We start from the raw sequence: 21,506 nt of genomic DNA, 5'->3' as shown, positions 1-21,506 counted from the left end.
AACATTAAGCACTGCCAGCTTTCAAATCCAAAGACCATGACATAGCCATGGCTGACACACTTGTGGGACAACCCACAAGAAAGCTTAAATCAACAGCAGCACAAGAGGTCGCAATACAAGAGGTGAGAAGGTTGCTCTGAAGAAACAAAAACGTTCCTTACCTGAATGGCACATGTCTTGCCAAGAGTAAGGAGAACAGCTCACACAGCATAGTCACATCTAAATAGTTACCACTTGCAACATCATATTTCACAGAATCATAGAACCACAGAATGGTTTGGGTTGGAAGGGACCTTAAAGCCCACCCAGCTCCAACCCCCTGCCATGGGCAGGGACACCTCCCCCCAGACCAGGTTGCCCAAAGCCCCATCCAGCCTGGCCTTGAGCACCTCCAGGGATGGGGCATCCACAGCTGCTCTGGGCAGCCTGTGCCAGGGCCTCGCCACCCTCTAACTAAAGAATTTCTTCCTAAAATCTAATCTAATCTCCCCTCTTAGTTTAAAACTGTTCTCCCTTGTCTTACCACTATCTGTGCACGTAAAAAGTCACTCCATCTTTTTTATATCTTTTTTGAAGTATAAAAAGGCTGCAATGAAGTGTCCCTGGGGCCTTTTCTTCTCTAGGATGAACATCCTCAGCTACCTCAGCCTGTCTATGTAGGAGAGGTGCTCCAGCCCTCTGAGCATTTTCATGGCCCTCCTAAGGGCTCACTCTAACAGGTCCACATCCACCTTGTGCTGGGGGTCCCACACCTGGACACAACACTCCATGTGCAGAGAGGGACAATCCCCTCCCTCACCCTGCTGGTCACCCCTCTGTAGATGCAGTCCAGGATGGAGCTGGCCTTGTGGGCTGCAAGCAGACACTACTGGCTCATATTGAGCTTTTCATCACCCACAACCCCCAAGTCCTTTTCTGCAGGGCTGTTCTCAATGAGTTCCTCTCCCAGCCTTTATTCATGTCTGGGATTGCCCCAACCCAGGTGCCGCACCTTGCACTTGGCCTTGTTGAACCTCATTAGGTTCACATGGGCCCACTTCTCCAGCCTGCCCAGGCTCCTTTGGATGGCATCCCTTCCTTCTGGTGTATTGACTGCACCACTCAGCTTGGTGTCATCTGCAAACCTGCTGAGGGTTCACTCAATCCCACTGTCTATGTCATTGATAACGACATAAACATAAACAGCACTGGTCCCAAGACAGACTCCTGAGGGACACTGTTCATCACCGGCCTCCCCCCAGACATAGAGCCTTGACCCCTTCTCTCTGGGTGCAGCCATCCAGCCAATTCCTTATCCACTCAATGGTCTACCCTTCATATCCATATCTCTCCAATTTAGGTACAAGAATGTTGTGTGGGACCATGTCAAAGGCCTTACAGATGTCCAGGTAGATGACACCAGTCAGTCTGCCCTTATTGACTGATACAGTCTCTTCATCACAGAAGGCCACCAGCTAGGTCAGGCAGGATTTGCCCTTGGTGAAGCCATGCTGGCTGTCTCGGATCACCTCCATGGCTTGCATGTGCCTTGACACTGCTTCCAGGAGGATCTGTTCCATGACCTTCCCAGGCACAGAGGTGGGGCTCACGGGTCTGTAGTTCCCTGGATCCTCCTTTCTACTCTTTATAAAACTGGGAGTGATGGTTCCCTTTGTCCAGTCACTGGGGACAATTCTGGCTGTAATTAAATCCATGGCAGTTTCTCATCAGGTTTTAGTCTGGGGATTGCAGTAGCACAGTTGGAAGGTGTCAGAAGAGCAGCCTTGGCCAGCTGTGACAGTGAGTGTATTAAACTGGGATTCAGACAAGAAGCAAAACACAATCTAATGAAGAAGGCCCTACGCAGTTAAGGGTGCCGGAGGCTATAGTAAACACGGTTAAATTAGGAACATAAATACTGGAGCAGCTAAAGATAGCAGATTGCCAAGTATTTCTGTTAAAGGTTTGAGATAAGTACTGGGTGGCAAGTAACACTGTTAAATTATGTATTTGGCACCTTGCAAAGCAAAGCCATAAAAGTGTCACTCGTCTGGAAAGTCGGTCAAGTCTTGACAGGTATTTTAAACAACAATTAGATTACTGCTGACATCTCCCCTGAAAGTTTAATTAAAGTTAATCTTTTTAGTTTAAAAATTTGGTCTTCTGGGGTGTTTGCTTTCTCCAGCCAATCCTCACCACCAGCACTGGCTGCACAGACAGCAACCACAGCAAACCAAGAGGAGCAGGGTTTCCATCAAAGCAAGAGTTTGAGGCAAAATTGACATGCAGGAAGAGGGGAGATGGGATGCTTTCTGGGAGAGCCAAGTGGGCCTGAGCGTGTGTGTGAGGCAGGGAGAGAGACCTGCGCTCGCAGCCATCATGTCCGTAATCCCCATCACTGAACACTCATTCAGTTATCAGAAACATTTCAGAGCCCTTGAGATTAATGCCTGGTGCCATGTAAACAGCCTTATATTGGGAAGACAGAGTTACCAGCAGGCCAGTGCACAGCAGCAGGAAACCAAGGCTGGCCTCGTCCCTCACAGCCCCGTCAGTCTCTGCACAAAGAAGGTCCCAGGATGGGCAACAGCCTGAAAGCCATAGTTGCTTTTGTGCCCTCCGACAAGTGCCAGAAGTACCTCCTGGAAGACCTGGAGGAGATGCCAGTGGACAAGATGGTGGATCTGAGCGGCAGACAGCTGAGGAGGCTGCCTCTGCACATCTGCTCCTTCAGGGAGCTGGTCAAGCTATACCTGAGCGACAACAACCTGAACCACCTCCCTCCTGAGCTGGAGCAGTTGCAGAACCTCCAGATCCTGGCGCTGGACTTCAACAACTTCAAGGCGCTGCCGCTGGTGGTGTGCACGCTGAAGCAGCTGTGCATCCTCTACCTGGGCAACAACAAGCTCTGCAGCCTGCCCCTCGAGCTCCGGCTCCTGCAAAACCTCAAGACCCTCTGGATCGAGTCCAACTGCCTGCAGCACCTGCCCGAGGTGGTGTGCGAGCTCAGCCTGCTCAAGACCCTGCACGCCGGCTCCAACGCGCTGCGCACGCTCCCCACCCAGCTGCGGGGCCTGCAGGAGCTGCGCACCATCTGGCTCTCGGGCAACCTGCTGTCCGAGTTCCCCCCCGTGCTCCTGCACATGCCTTTCCTGGAGGTGATCGACGTGGATCGCAACGCCATCCGCTTCTTCCCCAGCCTGGCCCACCTCCCCGGCCTGAAGCTGGTGATCTACGACCACAACCCCTGCAGGAACGCGCCCAAAGTGGCCAAAGGGGTGCGCAGGGTGGGGAGGTGGTCGGAGGAGAGCCCCGAGCCCCGCAAGCGGTCTGGGGCGGTGATAGAAATCACGCTTGATGAGAGACCATCGCCACCTCTCACTGACAAGCCTGAGCCTGAAGCCGAGTCGTGATGCTGCTCAGCTGCCTCCACCAGCAGAGGTGGCAGCACTCCCACAGCACTGCCCAGGCTCTCCGCTTTGAGAGGGCATCGTGCTGCCTGGTAAAGCTCGGGGTAGGTGCACCAGTTCAGAGCAAAACGCTCTTCTACAGCCACCCTCTTCTGCACACTCCAGAGTGAAGACTTCTCCCTCTCCCCCTCTGCAAGGACTGCTCAGAGCTGGCAGCAGGGTTTATGTTTCCCACGGCGAGTTGATCTCCACCCACAGGAACCCTCTGGGCTCTCCTTCCCTCCTTCCCCCTTGCTGAGGTGTCCGAGCCCAGCTGGAAGCCACCATGCACGGTGACAATCACTGCTGGGAGCTGCAGCTTTAAAGTGACCCACAGCACTTGTCTCGGTGACTTGTTTGAAAGGCAGCAGCAGAAGTAACAGCTCGAGGGTTTCCCTGCCCACCGCGTGGTACTGGATGCGCTATCAAGGAAGCAACACATACTGGAGAACTCTCCTCCTACAGCCGCTGTCTTCTTCCTGGAAAATTTGTGACCGCTCTGGTTTTGTTATTGCTAATTACCATTTCAAATGACAGTGAGGAAAGATACGTGCTTTTTTTATTATTACTTTTTTTCTGCTAGGTCTTATGTAGCCGACCACACTGCCGGTAAGGGCAGCTGTACATGCTGAGTTTTGATGCGGTAGCAGAAAACCCTGACTGAAATGGGAGAGCCACAGTCATTGCAGAGCTAACGTGCACGAAGGAAACCTAAGGCTGGGAGCCTGCGTCTTCAGACTTACACAGAAACTGAAGTTGAGGCAAACATTACCCAATGAACTCCAGCAGGGTGCTGCTGTAGCTTGCAAACCTCAGATCTGTTCGGATTTCCTTGGAAAGGCACTGAACGTTTAAGAACGCTTTAATGGTGTAGCACAGAATAGAAACCTGGCTCAAAGTGACTTTACATTTTCAGCTTTTGATTCCGTAGCGCTGAGCGCAGGGTTTGGTGGAAGGCAGCTTTTTAGAAAAGGGTGGGGAGCCCTCGGTGGCACAGCGCAGCCACTTCCCCCTCTCTCCTGCTTGTCAAGTGGGACTGTCTTTCCAGCAGGCATGCAGAAGTGACAGTTCCCATAAAAGGTTTGAGTCAATGCCAGTTTGTGACTGCTCAGTGTCATTTACATTCTTGGAAAATTCTCTGGAAATATATAGGCTCTGTGAGCGCTGGCTGCCTTGTTAAATGAAATGCGCGCTTGGATCTGGCTGGTACCCGCTACATTCATTAAATTAAATAAAGTGTTCTGGATTCTCACTGAGCTAAATTGTCTTTCTTTGGAACTAACTTGCCAAGCTCTTTATCTAAGCTTTTTCCAACGATTTCTTTCCACAAAGGAAATCATTCAACAGGATGGGAATTTGGGGCTTTCTTAACATCAGCATTCAGTGTTTCATTTCCCGTAGAACTAACTTGGTATTCTATTTATCTGAGAGGAGGGAGGAAGATAAACCTTTAAAAAGCAGGTAAAAGTGTGTTTTTAACACTACTCTTAAAGCAGTATTTTCTCTCTGGGTAATTAGAAGAGTCTATTTTGACTATTCTAGCTTTCTGTAAGCAGAATCATTTCATTGCAGGAAGAAAAACGTTTGCACAGATACTTTATTTCATATTAACCATCCTGCTTTGGCAGCCTGCCCCTGCTGTTCACCAAGGTGCTGCGGTGGGGTCACAGCACCCAGCAAGCAGCTCTCTACAGCCTAGCGCTCAGACAGGGGCATCTCCACTCCTCTCTGCTCAGCATCATCAGAAATCTACCTGAAGACTGCTGCAGGAATCGGACTTCATCACAGTCCGAGTACCTGGTAAGGGAAATGGCGCGATAAAGAAACCACATCAGCACTGCAGGAGCTACTGGAATAGGAAGGAATATGAAGAGATAGGTCACAACAGGCATGTGGGGAAGGGAAAGGAGAAGAGAAAACTGAATGCGATGCAGCATGGCACATCTCTCACCAGCTGCCCTCCTGTTGTAACAACCCCTATTTGTGAAGGCAGCCAGCCCCAGTCTGGTACCTGACAGACATACGTGGACTATTTGGCCCCAGCACGTTGCTCTCTCCCCTCTAACGTAACTGCACTTCTTGGTTCTACACAAAGACAAGCACAACTTTGATGAATATGATTTTATTTATTTCAGTGTATCTTAGGTGGAAGCTGGAAAGGAACCGGGGTTGTACAATTAAATCTTCCCCCCCAACACGTGTAAACTGAAATAAGTTAAAATCAACTGAAGGCATTTACTTCGTGCCGTTGACGGAGCTGCTCATCTCAAGCTTCTGTTCCATAACCTCACAAAAAATCACTTAAAAAAAACGCTCGGTGAGATCTGGTCCACACATCTTTGGGTACTGGAGAAAATTTAACATGGGCGATGGTCTGGGACACGTTTCCTGTTGAGAAAAAGAAAAATCAGAAAACAGTGAGGTTGATCAGCTTCCCCCCATCTGCCTTTAATTTTTAGTTGATATTTTGCTTTCAATGCTAGTTTTACCTGACAGCTTTGAGATGGCGCTGCATATTGTGATAATACACCAGCTTTGCATGGTAAGAAAGTGATTCACAAAGCAGCACAAACTACCTCCTAGTGGGCACACACAGGATAATCTGCTGACAAGTGGGGTTTCTTCCCATACTTGCAGGTAGCCTTACCTTGGTGCTGCTTTAATAATGTCATCTACACGAAGAATCATTTCTGCTGCTTCAGCTGCACTCAGCAGAACTTGTCTCTTGACTTGGAAGCTTTCCGTCACTCCCAAGACTGCCATGTCTCCAATGGTACCCTCTTTCATATCTTTAAAAAGAGATACATTAAGAAGTCTTTTTTCTCCTCATTTATTTTAAAGGAAATTACACGAAGCTGACAATAAGGTAGCTTACCTCCTCAAATGAACCATACTGATAGCAGAGGAAATATTTTTAAAATTATTTCACTTCAAGGCCTAGCATCGTGCAATTACAGACAAGAATGATGAAAACTCCACTGGGAAAAGGAGATGAGACCCAGTGGGACTCTCAGCACCATTTCCTTATGTACGTCAACTTCAGAATTCTTCCCTGCAATTATTTTTTTTAAATACATGCCTTTCTTTTTGAGTTTCATATAACTAGGCCCACTGCAATTAAGGTACGTGGTTTTATGGGTTGAAACCATCCCCTTCACAAACAAATTCACCCTACCATGAAAAGCCTGACCTAAATGATAAAGGAATGTAACACTGTATGGCTATGTTTCTGTTTGCTTTGCACAGAACAAGTCATCATATCCATCACCCTGTTCTGTAACACAAGCAAGTAGAAGTGTAAGTACCTCCTAACTAACTTCAATGCACAAGGGCTTCTGTCACCAAGAAAACAGAATTCATCAAAAAAGATTCAGAGAGCCACAGGAGTGCACCTACGTAATACAGACTTTAAAAGAACACAGATGCACGCACTGTGGCATCAGCACACTTGGTTCTTTCAGCTGAATGTATTAGTGAGAAACAGATGTGACCAAGCTTAGTCAATCTAACCCCCCACACAAACAGCAACCCAGTAAGAGCAGCATTATCAAACTCCTTACCAAGTCCATAAGTGCTCTTCCCTTCGCTGTGCGCAGCCCTGAGCTGAGCAACCAAATCGGCGCTGTCATAGCCAGCGTTGTCAGCTATGATTGTTGGGATCTAAGGGGCAAACACAGGTTGGTGGTCATTAATGCAGAGACTGACCCGTTACGCATCACACACACGCTGCGATATTGCATTGTACTATTCAGTTCCAAGAAGACTAATAACATGTTGTTGATATTATGATCTGCTACACTGAACAGAAATTAGAAAAAACAACTACCCTTCTAAGGCTGTTATTCCCTTCTGTTTAAGGCCCTCTAAGACAGTAGCGGAGAGCATGTTAGCAGATTTGTCACCTTGTTTTACATGGACAGAAAGAAATGGTCTCTTTGTTAATCATTTCAGACTACAACTGCAGGATTTACTTTCAGACCATAGCTTGCTGGTTGGCATTAACCACCAGATTGTTCTGTTAACAAAAACTGCACATGCTGCCTGAAGATGCAATGCCAAGTCTTACTACACCCTTTAATTTTCTTAAGAGAAATGTTTCCTTCCAGTCTTTAATTTCCTAAGCAAGGTTTTCCCTGATTTAAAATAGAGAAGCTGGAAGGCAATTTTCCTCAACCTGACAGTCTGTTGTTAGCACAGTAATATTCTATAAGCTTCTGTTCTTGTGGTATTCTATTTTCTGCTAAGATACAAACTCCAATACTGTTCTAGAAAATTCTAGATAGTACTAGAGAGTGAATACAATTAAACAGAATCAAGGACTTTTATAGAAGAACTATTATTAAAATACCAATACTTTATTCCTCAGATAGAAAACAGTAACTTTTTTTCCATTGTTCACCCAAGATACATCGCTAAATTTCACTTCTTTAGTTTTAGAAAACCTAAGGTTGGAGAGAGAGAAGCAACCACCTGATGTCAGAAGTTAACAAACCAACTGGCTCTTGAAATTTTACATGCATTAGTCCAGCACTCTGACTAAATAAACTTACCATTCGCAAAGCCTTAGCAAAGGACTCCATTGCAACAGATTCTTTGCCAGGTGTTCTGATGGCAAGTTCTGTAACAGCGTTAGCCATCAGCATCTCTGAACAACCTATTCATTAAAGACAAACAAGTGTTTTATGAGTTGAATATTAACACAATGTCTACTATGGCCATAGCGTAAAGAAACTAACACTCACCTCCACCATAAACAGTTCGAGTGTCCTTCACGGTCTGGGCAAGAACGCAGAGAGCATCATGCAAAGATCTCTCTGCTTCATCCAGAATCTGCTGCGTTGCTCCACGCAGAACTATGGTGCAAGCTTCACCTAAAAAAAATTCAAATGCAAGAAGATTTATAACAAACAAACAATCCAACCAAAACAAGAGCCAGACCAAGAATGTTAACATGACACAACAAGAGGCGATCACAAAGCCTCTGTAACAGCTTTGTTATCACTGCAGTCAAGTTTTACATAAAGAGATCAATTTGTGGAGGAGGAAGCAGGAAGCATGACAACATTTCAGAGACAGAATGAAACAATGTACACTACATTATTGCTTTTATCAGTGAACTGCTGTAAAATACCATATTTAATTAAGTAGAAAATGATTTTTTTCCAAGGTGTAGTTTTGAAACATTTACATTATCTGCATTTATTAGAACAAGCTATCAACTTCTCAAAGTATAACAGGTTGCTACTCTTCTCATTAATCACACAAAGCAGAAATTTTTGGTCCCATCCTTGCAAGTGTTTATGCAAATGTTGAACATTATGTAAATGAACAATTTCAACAATGAACATGTATCTCTGAAGGATTGGTATTTCACTGAAGAGTAAGGCTTTCAGAAAAATGGCTACCTGAATCATCACAAATTACCTATGCCATCCTGGTAACTGAACGGCGTTAGCAAAGCATTAACACAAATATTACAATGTGCCACTCCTGGTAAAACACTCACCCATTGCCACACCAGAGAAATGAATGAGTTTATCTTCTCCAATCATGACTTCTTCAATAAGCTTGCAACTTCCTAATTTTACCAGCTCAGGGTGATCAAAGGTTGATGCAATTTCACCACCTACAAATGTGAGATTATTTAAGTGTCAAAATGAAAACATCTTCTGAAGCAAAGGCTAATTAAGGAAAAAAAAATCATCGTAATTGCAGAAAAATAAACTCAAGGTAACAATAGTGATAAACCAAATTTAAACCAAATTCAAACCAATGTCAGAATACGACACCAGGAACTTCCTACTGATTTTGAGAAGTTCTTAATCCACCAATGTTTTGTATTATGTCACAAGAACTACAGTAGCTGTAATGCTTTTGAGTTCTGCCCAGATAAGAGAACACACGTTGTTGTGATGGAATTAAAATGTAGATCTGTTTAAAGTTTTAAAATTCTTTACTCATTAAATGTTTAAAGAACTACTAAATCAAAATCTGCTGTTTTGAAACTTGTGCTAGCATTAATTCTACCTTCCTGATTATGCAGCTGGAAACAGCTGACCACCACTCTCCCGAATTATGACTATTGCAGCACGTCACAGCAGCCATGCTGCGGACCATTCATAACTCCCGTATCATCAACAAAATAAGCATTACAAAGAGCAGAATGTCCCTGAATGAAACACTGTTCCAGTACTTTGCTATTCCCATTAGAAAACCATTTACGTGTATTCATTCCCCATGGATGTTCTATTAACCCACATTAGCTTAATAGCCTTGCTTTAGCTGTAGCTCTAAAAGGAAGGATCAGATTTGCAGTCGCGTTTGTCCTTACTACGAGCTTGTCACATTTTTTCAGCTACTCTGTTTGATGCAGTGTGGTCCAAAACAGTCCACTCGCTCTACCTATAAAATCTGTTTTGAATTTGTTCCAGAACATAAGCGATGTTTCTCTCACTGAAGTGTTTGCTGGTGTCAATGTACCTACAGGCAGCTGCACACAACTGCAACTTCAGTTTTGCTAGCTAGTCAGTATCTTTGCCTTTCTCCCTGCAAAGCAAACTCCATTCTACTGATCATTACAATAACTAGTTCTTTTTAGTATGTTCCAGCTAACTACCTCTAACTGGAATTCAGGCAGTGAGGATCATCTGTAGCATTCCAGAAGCTGTTTCACTTTGATTAGTTCCTGAAGTCATTTACACTGACCACTACTAAAAACGTCCAAGTTGCTTATGTTATCTGAGGTCTGCCTCAAGTTGATGACTCAGGCCCACAATTCTAACAGAGGATAACTCTTTAGTTTTCTCTGGTTCTACAGTCAAACAACAGCCCTTTATAACAAGATAATGTAAATTAATTTGTTGGTTCATCTTCCTACACTTCATATGTCTAACTTTTATCTTTTCCCTAGAAAACAAACATTTCAAAAGTTTATCAAGCAGAGACTTAATCATAAAGTATTGTTAAAACATAAAAGAAAAACAGTAACTGGCCGGATTTTATTTTCTGGTTAGTAAGATGTTACTTTTTTCACAGTTTCTAGATAAAACTTGTTTAAATCATTGTGCAGGGAGGATTCAGAATCGAAACAGACTTTTAACAAGTGTAATACACTGAAGACAGAAACCAAGTTATGGTTAATTTCAGAGAATCTTTCATATGTTTGTATTTAAGTTCTGTAAAATAAAGCTTATGCTAAGTACTTTTCACACTCACAGATCAGCTTAATAGTAAAAAGGAAGTAAAACCTAGGTGCCAAATAAATAACGTGACCCTCCAAGCTGCACCCAGTGAGGTACTCCACAAACCTGTAACAAGAGCCAGGCGCTCCACACCAGCAAAGTCCGCATGCTCAATTGCCATGATGCCAGCGGCCCCAAAGAGCTGCTCAGGGTAGTTGTAGATCAACTGCCTGCAATTAAAACAAAGTCACATCTTCACACTGCAGAAAGAACAAACCTTTAAAAAGATTTTAGAACCTTTGTTACCAGAGAAACAAAGGACACCTGATTCTCGGCAGTATGGACAGAGTTTTCTACAAGCTGCCAGAACAGTCCGTTTGTGAGACACCAACCAGATGAAGAAAGTTACACCCACACAGAAGTAAACAACCAGTAGTGACAGGAAAGCACAAGCTACAAAAAAATTCAACGTACTGTAGCTTTGAAATACACTGCTCCTGAAGACACGTTATCAATGCTTTCAATTCTGAGTTCTTATGCTTTGAATTCTGAGTTCTTCAATCCTGAGTGCCCACTGGGCACTTAGCTGGCTATCCTACCAGGGCACAGTACAACATGTGAAGTAATTTCTTTAATTCCTTACCAACATAAAATCCAAACAGGATACAACTTTGTGGGAACAATAAATGGCCATAGAGAGCAGGCCACAGACAAGAGCACTTGCTTCTTTGTTTGTATGTATTCCCTTCTCCCCAAAGCAGGGTCACTGACCAAACTATTTTTCCCCTCCAAATTAGAGACTGGGTGTTGTAGAAATTTAGCAGAAGCTTGGACACACCACGTCTGTCAAAAAAAGATGCTCCTCATCTACCTTCAAAAGGGACTGTTGGCATTGCTGATTATGTACAGAGAAGATTCTTCCTACTTTATATCCATAGAGCATCCTGTCAAGCATCTCTTTGCTCACTGCGCCTACACTACAACATCACGTACATGAATGAAACGCAACACAGATGAAGAGACAGATTTAAAAACCCATCACTAGTTCTTACAATTAACACAGCTGTTGGAGTTTTAAGATGTGCAGTACCCTGTAACTGTAAATCTTTGCTACTGCTATAAGAAGTACAACTCTTGTATTCCCATCCTTTCATGCGGTGCTAGTTAACCAGCTTCCTAGCAGACCACAGAACCACTCAAATGAGAATTACTGAAAGGCAGAAGCACTTCTTGCATTAAATATGTGAATGCTTTGCACTGTGATAGTTCAAAAGAGAAGTGCATTGCTATCAAAAACATGGAATTTAGATTGTGACGTTCACTGGACTTAAACATGGGTCCCTGATTAAATAACAGCACTTCTGCCTTAAAAAAATAAAAATAAAAATAAAGCAGCAGCAGTGAGGAGGGATGACACTGCACCACACCTGAGGGAATCTGAAGAAAACTCTGGCCCCACTGAAGTGACTCAATTGATTAAGTATTGGGTAAGATCACCTAATTTTAGGGATGATGTGCATGAATAACCTTTTTCACACACATACAGTATTAAAATCTTGCTACTCTGTAACTGCATTATAAATTGTAGCCAAGAAAACATACCTGTTAATAAAGCAGTTTATTCCATGCTTAAGAATACGCTCTACTTTCTCCTTCATTTTTTCTTTTTCTGCCTGTTCTATTTCTGCTACCTTTGCTGTCGAGTCCACTCTGACGCGAGAGCCAAAAATCTAAACCAAAGAAAACAAGTTCAGTTAAAAAATAATTCTATATATGAAAATATTGTTTCATAACAGTAGTTCGGTCACATACCTTAATCTTATCTGTATCCATGCCAGTATTTGCAATAAGAATTTTTGCATTTTCAATTCTTTTTGGCTGGTTTACACCGATCTTTTTGTCAAGCAAAAACCCTGTATAGTAAGAAAAAGATTTTTAAGACTTCATATTAAAAAAGAAGAACATTTCATTTAAATTATCGCAAAATAATAGTAGTATCATTATTCAATTTAGTAATAACAATGTTTTCTAGAAAAAAAATTATAGAGATGTATAACTTTTAACAATTTCATTTCATGAAATTTCATTTCATGTGCTTATTTTCATAAGCACACTTACAGCCGATATACAAAGACTTACCTTCATCTAAGTAAGAATCAGCCAGACTTCCACCAAGTTTCTTAATGACGTGGATAGCCTCCAGATTACCAGAACCTTTCAACCTAAGAACAGCTTCGACGGCCAGCTTGACAAAGTGATCTTTATGATGAGTGAGTAACTTTGATGAGAGAGTCGTTCCCGCGATGTTCATCAAGTCTTCACGGAACTTGGCTTCATCATCACTGCAACAAAGCCAGCACAGTTATGTGGCAGGTCTGTGTCTGAAAGCCTTCCTTATCACTCACCTAACACTGTGAGTCTCTCCCTGCTCTTCCTAACCTACACATATCTGTACTAGATCACTACTATGTTCCATTTTGAGGAATGACAGAATTCCCCCAGTGTCCCAAGAAACAGCTTTCTATTGAAACCCCAGTTAGATCAGGAGTTCCTTGTAAGAAGAGGTTTATTTCCTGGGTGTGAGACATCATTCATATTTATGTGCTTAAGGGATGACATTCTGACACATGCATTTTTCCTAAATGACACAAAGGCACACAAATATGCCTATCTCGAAACACTAAGCAGAAGTAAGATCCGTACTCATACTGAAGTTGAAGAAGCCATAGAAAGTATTTTTCGACACTCATTTTACTTAGATTTTAACCTCATTTTTGTTGCAACAGTATTCTGTGAAATTAAGGACAATGAACAGTGAACAAAATCAATTCAGTCTTACAACGACATTCTGCTTTTTGCCATTTTGGCCAAATACCACGGTAGCAAGCATTCTATCACCAACTTGGTATCTCTAAGATTTTTGGCTATGAAACATAGCAAAAAATTAATTTACAATTCTCCCTGGCAGAATGAGAAATTGCACAACTCAGTCAGATACCAGGGAACTGCTTCTGCAGATTTTGAGACTAGTTTATGTAACTAGATATTGATGCTTCTTCTCTGCCATACTAAGGCTTTAAAAAGAATATATTGTTTCATAGTACCTTCTACCATTTGCACTACACTACTGAACTAGCACTCTGATGTGTAACTTTACTACAAAGTAGTTTAGATCAACTGTTTTAACAAAAACTTTCCACTCAGCTTTGAAAAAGCCTCAGTCACGCACAGAAAACAGACGTGTTTAAAACCAGAGTATGAAATCTGAAATAACAGCTCAGATTTTTGTCCTAAGAAGAAAATTACTGCTTATTTTCTGATTCTGCACGTTGTAAGCAATTTTAAATAATTTCATATAGCTTCTGTAGTTCATCTAACTGAAAAGTAGCCTTCTTTTCAGTAATTGTTAAATTCATATATTCAGCTTAAAAGACCGCAAAGGATTTTCCGATGCTACGTAATTCTCTCCAGCGAGTTTTAGTCTCAAATGGTTTAGAAAGAGTTATTGCCAATGTACGCTACTAACCCATGATCCACGGCTGCTTTCAAAAGTGCCTCTCTTGAAGCTTTTGTGGCTGCTCTCCAGCCTGCAATGATGGTCTGAGGATGAATCTTCCTAGAAATCAGCAATTCTGCCTCCTATTTAAATAAAATTAATAATTAGCTTTTTTCCACAGCACATTCATGCTAACTAGGAAAGGCACTTACAAGCAATCAGACAATTCTGAATGCCACCAAAAGCACAAGCGCTGTAACACAATCAAATTAAAGTGAAGGCCTAAGAAAGGGAGAATATTCTAGCCACCATACTGGCACTTTTTTTTTCCCCTCTGCCTTTGGAATACCTTCTAGAAATGTTGATTAATAAAAAAAATCTTATCTCCAACACGAACTGTAACAAGACACATAAAGCGAACTCTCACTTCATGTTTGAGATCAGTTTCCTGTTCATTTATAACTGCAAGTTAAGGTGTAGTTGTGGGGAAACAAACAAAAAATCTCCAAACTTTTTTTTTCTTCAAAACTTTTGTGAGGAACTTGGTAAGCTGATGGGATAATTTCTCAGATTTCTTGATCTCAGATCCAGGAACTGTGATCATTAGGTTCACTGGCACAGCTTTGCGAAGTAGAGTTCCTCACTTCTGACATCTCTCTCACATAGTAATTTCCAATTTAGAGTTTGGCAGTCTTCAGTATGTGGTGCTTAAAGCAACATTATGAATTCAAGTCTTGTGCACATAACAGCAGAATTTAACATGCCTTTTTTTTTTTTTCCCCTTAACGTTGTGGAAAAGGATTTCAGAGGACTGAACCTCACAATTAAGCAGTGCTGTATCCTGCTTAGTGCAAAATCCAGAAAATGACCTGTGACAGAACAACACTTCCATGTTTCAGGATAGCGTAGTCACAGGACTACACTGCCAAATATAAAAACATTTGAAAAAAATTTAATACATCACCCTCAGTAATTCAGCTGCCAACACTGTGACAGACGTAGTTCCATCACCAACTTCGTCATCTTGAACCTTTGACATATCTAAAAGAGGAAGTCGTTGTATTAATGTTTTGATTCAAAATTCCATGCTCTAACTGCTATAAAGTGTTTTTTGTTCCTTAAACTAATGTGAGATAAAAAAGACCCTTACTCCTTGATAAAGAGGTTGTCAAACTGTAAGTCACAGAAAAACCTGAGATGAAGTCAAATTCAGCATCCATGAAATTGCAACAGACACCAGTACCAGCCTGTCAATGGACAAGAGCTATCCCCCTCTCTCCCAATGCCTCAGGACTGGAAAAGGGAAGGCTCTGGGGAGACCTTACTGCGGCCTTCCAGTACCTAAAAAGGGCAACCTGGTCTGGTGGGAGGTGTCCCTGCCCATGGCAGGGGGTTGGAGCTGGGTGGGCTTTAGGGTCCCTTCCAACCCAAACCATTCTGTGGTTCTGAAGACAGACAGCCACAGCTCCAGGGATGAGCAAGGGTTGAGGGAAAATAAGGAAACATCAGAATAGTTTTGTGAGAGCAGCATATGCCTCAAATTTATTTTTCAGAGTTCCACAACTCTTGCAACACCTTGGTCACCTTATTTCAGGACTTCTTCCCCCCCTCCCCTCATTCTTGCACACTACCTGAAGAATACTTTTCTACAAACAAGTAAGAACGACACAATAAAGTTTCAAATGAAGAAACTCCAAGTACAACAATGACAAGCTGGTAAAAACTCACCAACCAAGACCTTGGCAGCTGGGTTGTCAACTCCAATAGCTTTCAGGATGGTTGCACCATCATTGGTCACTGTCACCGTGCTGTCTCTCCCAGTACTTAGCAGGATCTTGTCCTACATGATGCAAGACACAGAACGCTGTTTGAAAACGTACTATAATTATTAAAATTAAATTATCAAGTATGAGCACTGAGAACTTGCAGCTATCTTACCATGCCTTTAGGCCCCAGAGTGCTCTTGACTAGGTCACCGATGGCAATTGCACCAACAAAGGATGACTGAAATGAAAGCAAATAGAAATTAATCATTTTCTAAGGTCTACTTTAACATCAGTAGTAAATTCTAGGCAATATCTTAGAAAGGGGAATCCCAGAGTGGCTGAGGCTGGCAGAGCCCTCTGGAGCCCACCAGGCCCAAGCCCTGCCCAAGCAGGGCCACCCAGAGCAGGCTGCCCAGGGCCACATCCAGGTCTTTTTGAAGGTCTCCAAGGAGGAGACCCCACAGCCTCTCTGGGCAGCCTGTTCTGGTGCTCAGTCACCCACAGATTAAATGTGAGATCTTAATCCAGCCCTTCCACAGCCACACTCCAGGAGTCTGATTCCAAGTTTCTGGAGTGCTGTATTTTGGTAATCAGCTCAAATACACTTAATTTTCACAGTAACCATAAAACCATATCTCATGGATAAAAAAAAAAAAAAAAAACAACAACCTTTGAACAACTTTTGAACAACTATCAACCTTCTGAGCTACGATATAGCTACTTTGTCTGTACATACAAAACTGTTCTCTTACCTTGTCTTCAGAGACATGCAACAAGAAATAACGCTAAGAGACAAAGGAAGCTCTACATCAATAAGAACTGGAAGTACATTTAACAGAAAAATATTTAACAAAAGAACACACGTTATTTTTACACACATTAATTACCCAGGGCATCATCAATTTCTTAAGAGAGTGAACTCACCAGCCGAGCTGTTTCTGCCTTTTCTTCATCGGCACCTGCCTTGAAAATGTTCACGGGTGCAAGGGAAATGGATGCCTGGAACAGCGTAAGAATACTTCTTTAAGAGATCACTTCATTTTAAGAGCAAAAAATCTGGCACTAACAACCTAAACAACACCTGTATTACTGAAATGATTTTTAGTGAAGTGATTTGTTTTCATATTCCATTTGGTTTTGATAGAGTGTATTCAAGGTGAATAGTGCTGGAAAACCTATCTGAGGTGAACAGAGCTTTATTTTTTCTTAAAAATCTGTTTGTGTAACGGAGGGATTGTACGGTAGGCTGTAATTTACCGCATGACTGCACACCGTGCTGCGTGGTAATCACACCCCCAGGCCTGCCAGGCCGCTGCCTGTGCTGATGGCCAGGGGAGCCCGATCAATCTGCACAGCGAGGATTTAGGATTTCAGTGCTTGAACATTTGCGTCAGGCCCTTGCTTTTTGAGGCGTTTCGTTACAAATTACATTATAGCAGCACCAAACACGTGGTTTCAGGGTTAAGAGGGGCACTCCCAAAGAACTCAAGGCCCTGACAGAGCCGGGACCAACCCCCCCGCGGTTCCTCACAGAGCCACGGGATGGCGGCGGCCGGCAGGGCAGGGCAGGGCCGGGCCCCCTGCAGCCCCCTCACAGCCCCCGGGCCGCGTCCCGCCACCCCCAACGGCCGCGCTCTGGAACCTTCCATGCCTGAGGCGGCGGCGGCGCCGCCTCCCCCGCTCCCCCCACGGCGCGGGCAGGGCACGGGGCTGCCCCCGCCCGCCCGCCCGCCCTTCCCGGCCCCTCCCGGCCGCCCCCGGGCCCCGTCCCCGCGGCCGCCTCTCACCATGGCGCCGCCGCTCCCCGCCGGTCCCCGCCGCAGAGCGATGGCTGCACGCCGCGCCCCGGCCGCCCGCAGGAAATGGCGTCCCGGGCAGGGGCCGTGGGGCAGGCTGGGAGATGTAGTCCGCGCCTCAGGGGCGCTCATGAGGCGCTCGTAATTAGCGCCGCGGCTCTCCCGCTGCCGCTTCCGTTCGCCTTCCCGTTGTGTTTCTATAAAAAGCGTTTTTGCTAGGCGAACTTGGCCCTGCCCCAAAGCATTTTGTGGTTGCCCCAGTTTAAAAAAAAAAATATAGAATTTCTGAAGGTTGGCTCTTGAACAAGGCAAAAACTTTAAATTCAAATTAAATTAAGTACCAAAAAAGTTAAATTCCGCTTCTGGCGTCCTGTGAGCTTCACAGCCCCTCCCGGACTTGTGCCATGGCATCACCCACATGACAATCACAGAATCATCTAGGTTGGAAGAGACCTCGAGATCACCAAGTCCAACCTCTGACCTAACACTAACCAGTCCTCCACTAAACCATATCCCTAAGCTCTACATCTAAACGTCTTTTGAAGACTTCCAGGGATGGTGACTCCACCACTTCCCTGGGCAGCCCATTCCAATGCCTCACAACCCTCTCAGTAAAGAAGTTCTTCCTAATATCCAACATAAACCTCCCCTGGTGCAACTTTAGCCCATTCCCCCTCGTCCTGTCACCAGGCACATGGGATGAACCCCCACCTCGCTACAGCCTCCTTTAAGGTACCCGTAGAGAGCAATAAGGTCGCCCCTGAGCCTCCTTTTCTCCAGGCTGAACAAGCCCAGCTCCCTCATCTGCTCCTTGTAAGCCTTGCTCTCCAGACCCCTCACCAGCTTCATCGCCTTTCTCTGGACTCACTTGAGCACCTCCATGTCCTTCTTGTAGCAAGGGGCCCAAAACTGAAACTGAAATCCTCAAAAGGGAGCAGAGTTAGACCTGGGAGACGGCCCTGCACTATTCCACTCAATAAAATCTTGTTTTAACATCAAAAGACATAAAAAATCCACTGCCAATGCTCTGGGTACAATGTACATGTCTGGTACAGCAGATGTGCATGATCACATCCAAGCCTGGTCCTCTTGGTTTCTCCACTCACAAATAATCTGTTACCTGGTCATACTACTACTACTACTAATAATAATAATAAATGGTTTGTATGACAAGTTCCTCAGGAATTAATTCCCACTGGTATTCCTCTGCTGGCTCCGATACTTTAAAATATCCTGAGCAAGTCTTTGTGCTGGTGACTGGAGTTGTAGTATCTGTAATTGCTTCTTGGGTTAAGAGAACAAAGCCTTTTACAAAGGCATGGCTGGAGAAACATTTCTTAAGAGATTCTGTAAACAAAACATCTCCTAAAATTTCCGGGGGTTTATTAATTTGTTGGCTAGAAATATCCCTATTGAAATTATGCCTTAAAACAGTGATTTAGGAAAGAGAGAAGTACTGAATTTTGATAAATCACCATATGCTATAGTCTCCAGAGGAAAGTGAAAATGCTATCTGGATAAGACTTCAACCTTGTATTTTTCTTACAAATTCCTATGAATTACTAATTCTTAGGAATTCCTCCTGAATTCATCAGTATTATGCTGACAAACTACAGTTAGGCTTCGTGAAATCTTAGTCATTTAATAGCTGAGGAAGGAGTACATTCAACTTCCCAGCATGTGATTCACTAGGTAGTAGTTAATAGCAACACTACTACTATTACTACAATATCAAATCCAGTCCTACGGACATGAGAATGATGCAATATTACTCGAGAAGAAATGAAACAAAAGCTTGAAGAAAAAAAAATTACAAACTCCAGATTATGTTCTTTTTTTTTTTTTTTTCTTTCCACTACTAAATGGGGAAAAACTTAGGTAACTACCTGAAGCAATGACAAAGCAAAGCAAAAAAAGGTTTTACTAATGCAATGCAATACAGGAACACTAACGCTGGTAAGCATTAAAGTAATCCACACATATTGTCAATGTAAAATCAATAGTTTATTGCCATGCTACAATTTGTTTTTCTTTCCAAATGAAGTTGGCACTGGTAAAGGGGGAAACGTTGTCATAATACATAACACATCTTTTAAAAATGCACATTTGATAAGCTCTCTCAATCATGACAGCTTAAAACAAGTTATTTTTTAAGATTAACGTGGAATGGCATAAAAATACACTCTTTCTGCATAGTATAATATAACTTTTTCATAAAAGAAATACGGAATGTCTGTAAAAACAAATCCATTGAACAGGGCAAATTAATTGAAATTTTATAAACAATTTGGCAATGATACTCCCACTGTTTAGACTTTTTTATATAAAAGAAATAAAAATCTAGAAAGCTACCTTTATACAAAGTTGCTATATTTATGCCTTTAAAGTAGGAAAAAACATTTTATAATGCAAATTAGGACATACAATAATCTTACAATATCATACAATGTAATGACAAGAAAGGAACATACAACATAAGATTTTGGCCTTTGTAGAAATGTGTATTTCTGCATTTAAAAAAATGCAATTGTGGCACACTGGTGACTATTGTATTCTTACTCCTACCAGCCAGCTTTCCTGCTAGAAGTGTAGTCAGCTGTACTGTAAGGGCAGGTCTGCAGTTTCGTTAAAACACAGACAATTTTTCAGGAGACGTAAAGTGATGCTGCAGTGGAATGAGATGTAACTCGCGAAAAAGGCAACGCGCCTGCTGGTTGAAAGACATCTGCATGGGTGAGGGATACCGTACGTACAACACTACTTTCGTTCATACCAGAGCATTTCGTATACATTCAGTTATTAAGTACCAAAGTCTTACAAGTGAGAACATTTGTGTTCGGGATTTGGCAAATTTCAGGGAAAATACAAAGTTAGTACCAAATATATAATATATTATATATAAAATGTGGGTGTATGATATACACACGTATTCTAATGCAAAAAAACTGCATTAATATGGAGTTAAATTTGCTGACATCCATTCCTAAATAACACAAACATTAAAAATACAGGTGTAATCCTGATCTTTCACACACTTTAGAATCACTTCCTCTTTCATACATAATAGTTAAAGCAATATATATGCAAGTATGACTAAGAAATCAAAATTCACATAGTAATCTGAACTCTGACCACAACAAATAGGATTTTTTTTTTTTTTCAGTACACGTAATTAAATATATTTATATTTTTACAGTATTTTTAGACCATTCCTGAAGAACTTGACCAACCAGGTCCTCAGGTGTAACAGAGCTGTTATGTCAGCAGAACTTGATCTTGTAGGAACACATCCAGGGGCCCTCGAAGCCAATACGAACCACTCGTGTGGCTTCAAAGGCTGCTGCATGAGGCCCAAACACTCGCAAGGAAGATTCCCTGGTGACATCAAAGCTCCTACCTCAGACTTCCTTTCCTACTGCCAAAGGGAAGGACGGGAGCACAGGACACACCGACTCTGGGGTCTGGGTTGTTGGCAGGTGGTTGGGAATAACCACGTATGGCACAGCCCCAGCGTCAGCGAGCGGCAAGGTGAGCTTCATGGCACCTTCGTGCTAAGGCTTCTTGTGGAGAGCAGAAGAGCTGCTCCTCCACGCTCATCTCTTGACAGTTCAGTCACCACGGGTCTCAGGCACGAGCTGTGGCTGGGACCCCAAGGCATTAAGTAAGGACTTTGCAGACACAGAGGAAGACGGTCCCTGTTCCAAAGGGCTCGAGCCTATTTCTGAATCATATTTTTACATAATCTCCTTTGTATATACAGATATTTGCTACATAAAATAGAATTACACCAAAGTTATGGATATATCAGAAAACATTGTCACAATATATGTATATTACCA

The 21,506-nt window shown here is 43.0% G+C and overlaps 2 protein-coding genes across 2 annotated transcripts; one reads left to right on the top strand and one right to left on the bottom strand.

Moving 5' to 3' along the window:
• The first annotated feature begins 2,558 nt into the window (after nucleotides 1–2,558).
• On the top strand, nucleotides 2,559–3,392 carry LRRC10 (leucine rich repeat containing 10). The gene has a single exon (XM_032206562.1). The coding sequence runs from the start codon at nucleotides 2,559–2,561 to the stop codon at nucleotides 3,390–3,392; it is 834 nt and encodes a 277-aa protein (XP_032062453.1).
• Nucleotides 3,393–5,534: 2,142 nt separating this feature from the next.
• Nucleotides 5,535–17,731, bottom strand: CCT2 (chaperonin containing TCP1 subunit 2). The gene is made up of 16 exons (XM_032204155.1): nucleotides 17,659–17,731; nucleotides 16,796–16,870; nucleotides 16,044–16,109; nucleotides 15,834–15,945; nucleotides 15,070–15,146; nucleotides 14,136–14,248; nucleotides 12,749–12,951; nucleotides 12,422–12,522; nucleotides 12,212–12,339; nucleotides 10,736–10,839; nucleotides 8,935–9,054; nucleotides 8,171–8,299; nucleotides 7,979–8,082; nucleotides 6,989–7,088; nucleotides 6,076–6,217; nucleotides 5,535–5,816 (listed from the first exon to the last, which is right to left on the bottom strand). The coding sequence occupies exons 1-16, from the start codon at nucleotides 17,659–17,661 to the stop codon at nucleotides 5,786–5,788; spliced, it is 1,608 nt and encodes a 535-aa protein (XP_032060046.1). The 5' UTR covers nucleotides 17,662–17,731; the 3' UTR covers nucleotides 5,535–5,785.
• Between the last annotated feature and the right edge of the window lie 3,775 nt (nucleotides 17,732–21,506).

Source organism: Aythya fuligula, chromosome 1 (assembly GCF_009819795.1).
Source record: "Aythya fuligula isolate bAytFul2 chromosome 1, bAytFul2.pri, whole genome shotgun sequence".
NCBI classification, from domain to species: domain Eukaryota; kingdom Metazoa; phylum Chordata; class Aves; order Anseriformes; family Anatidae; genus Aythya; species Aythya fuligula.
Note: the sequence above shows the minus strand (reverse complement) of the source record. Positions and strands in the feature narration are given on the sequence as shown.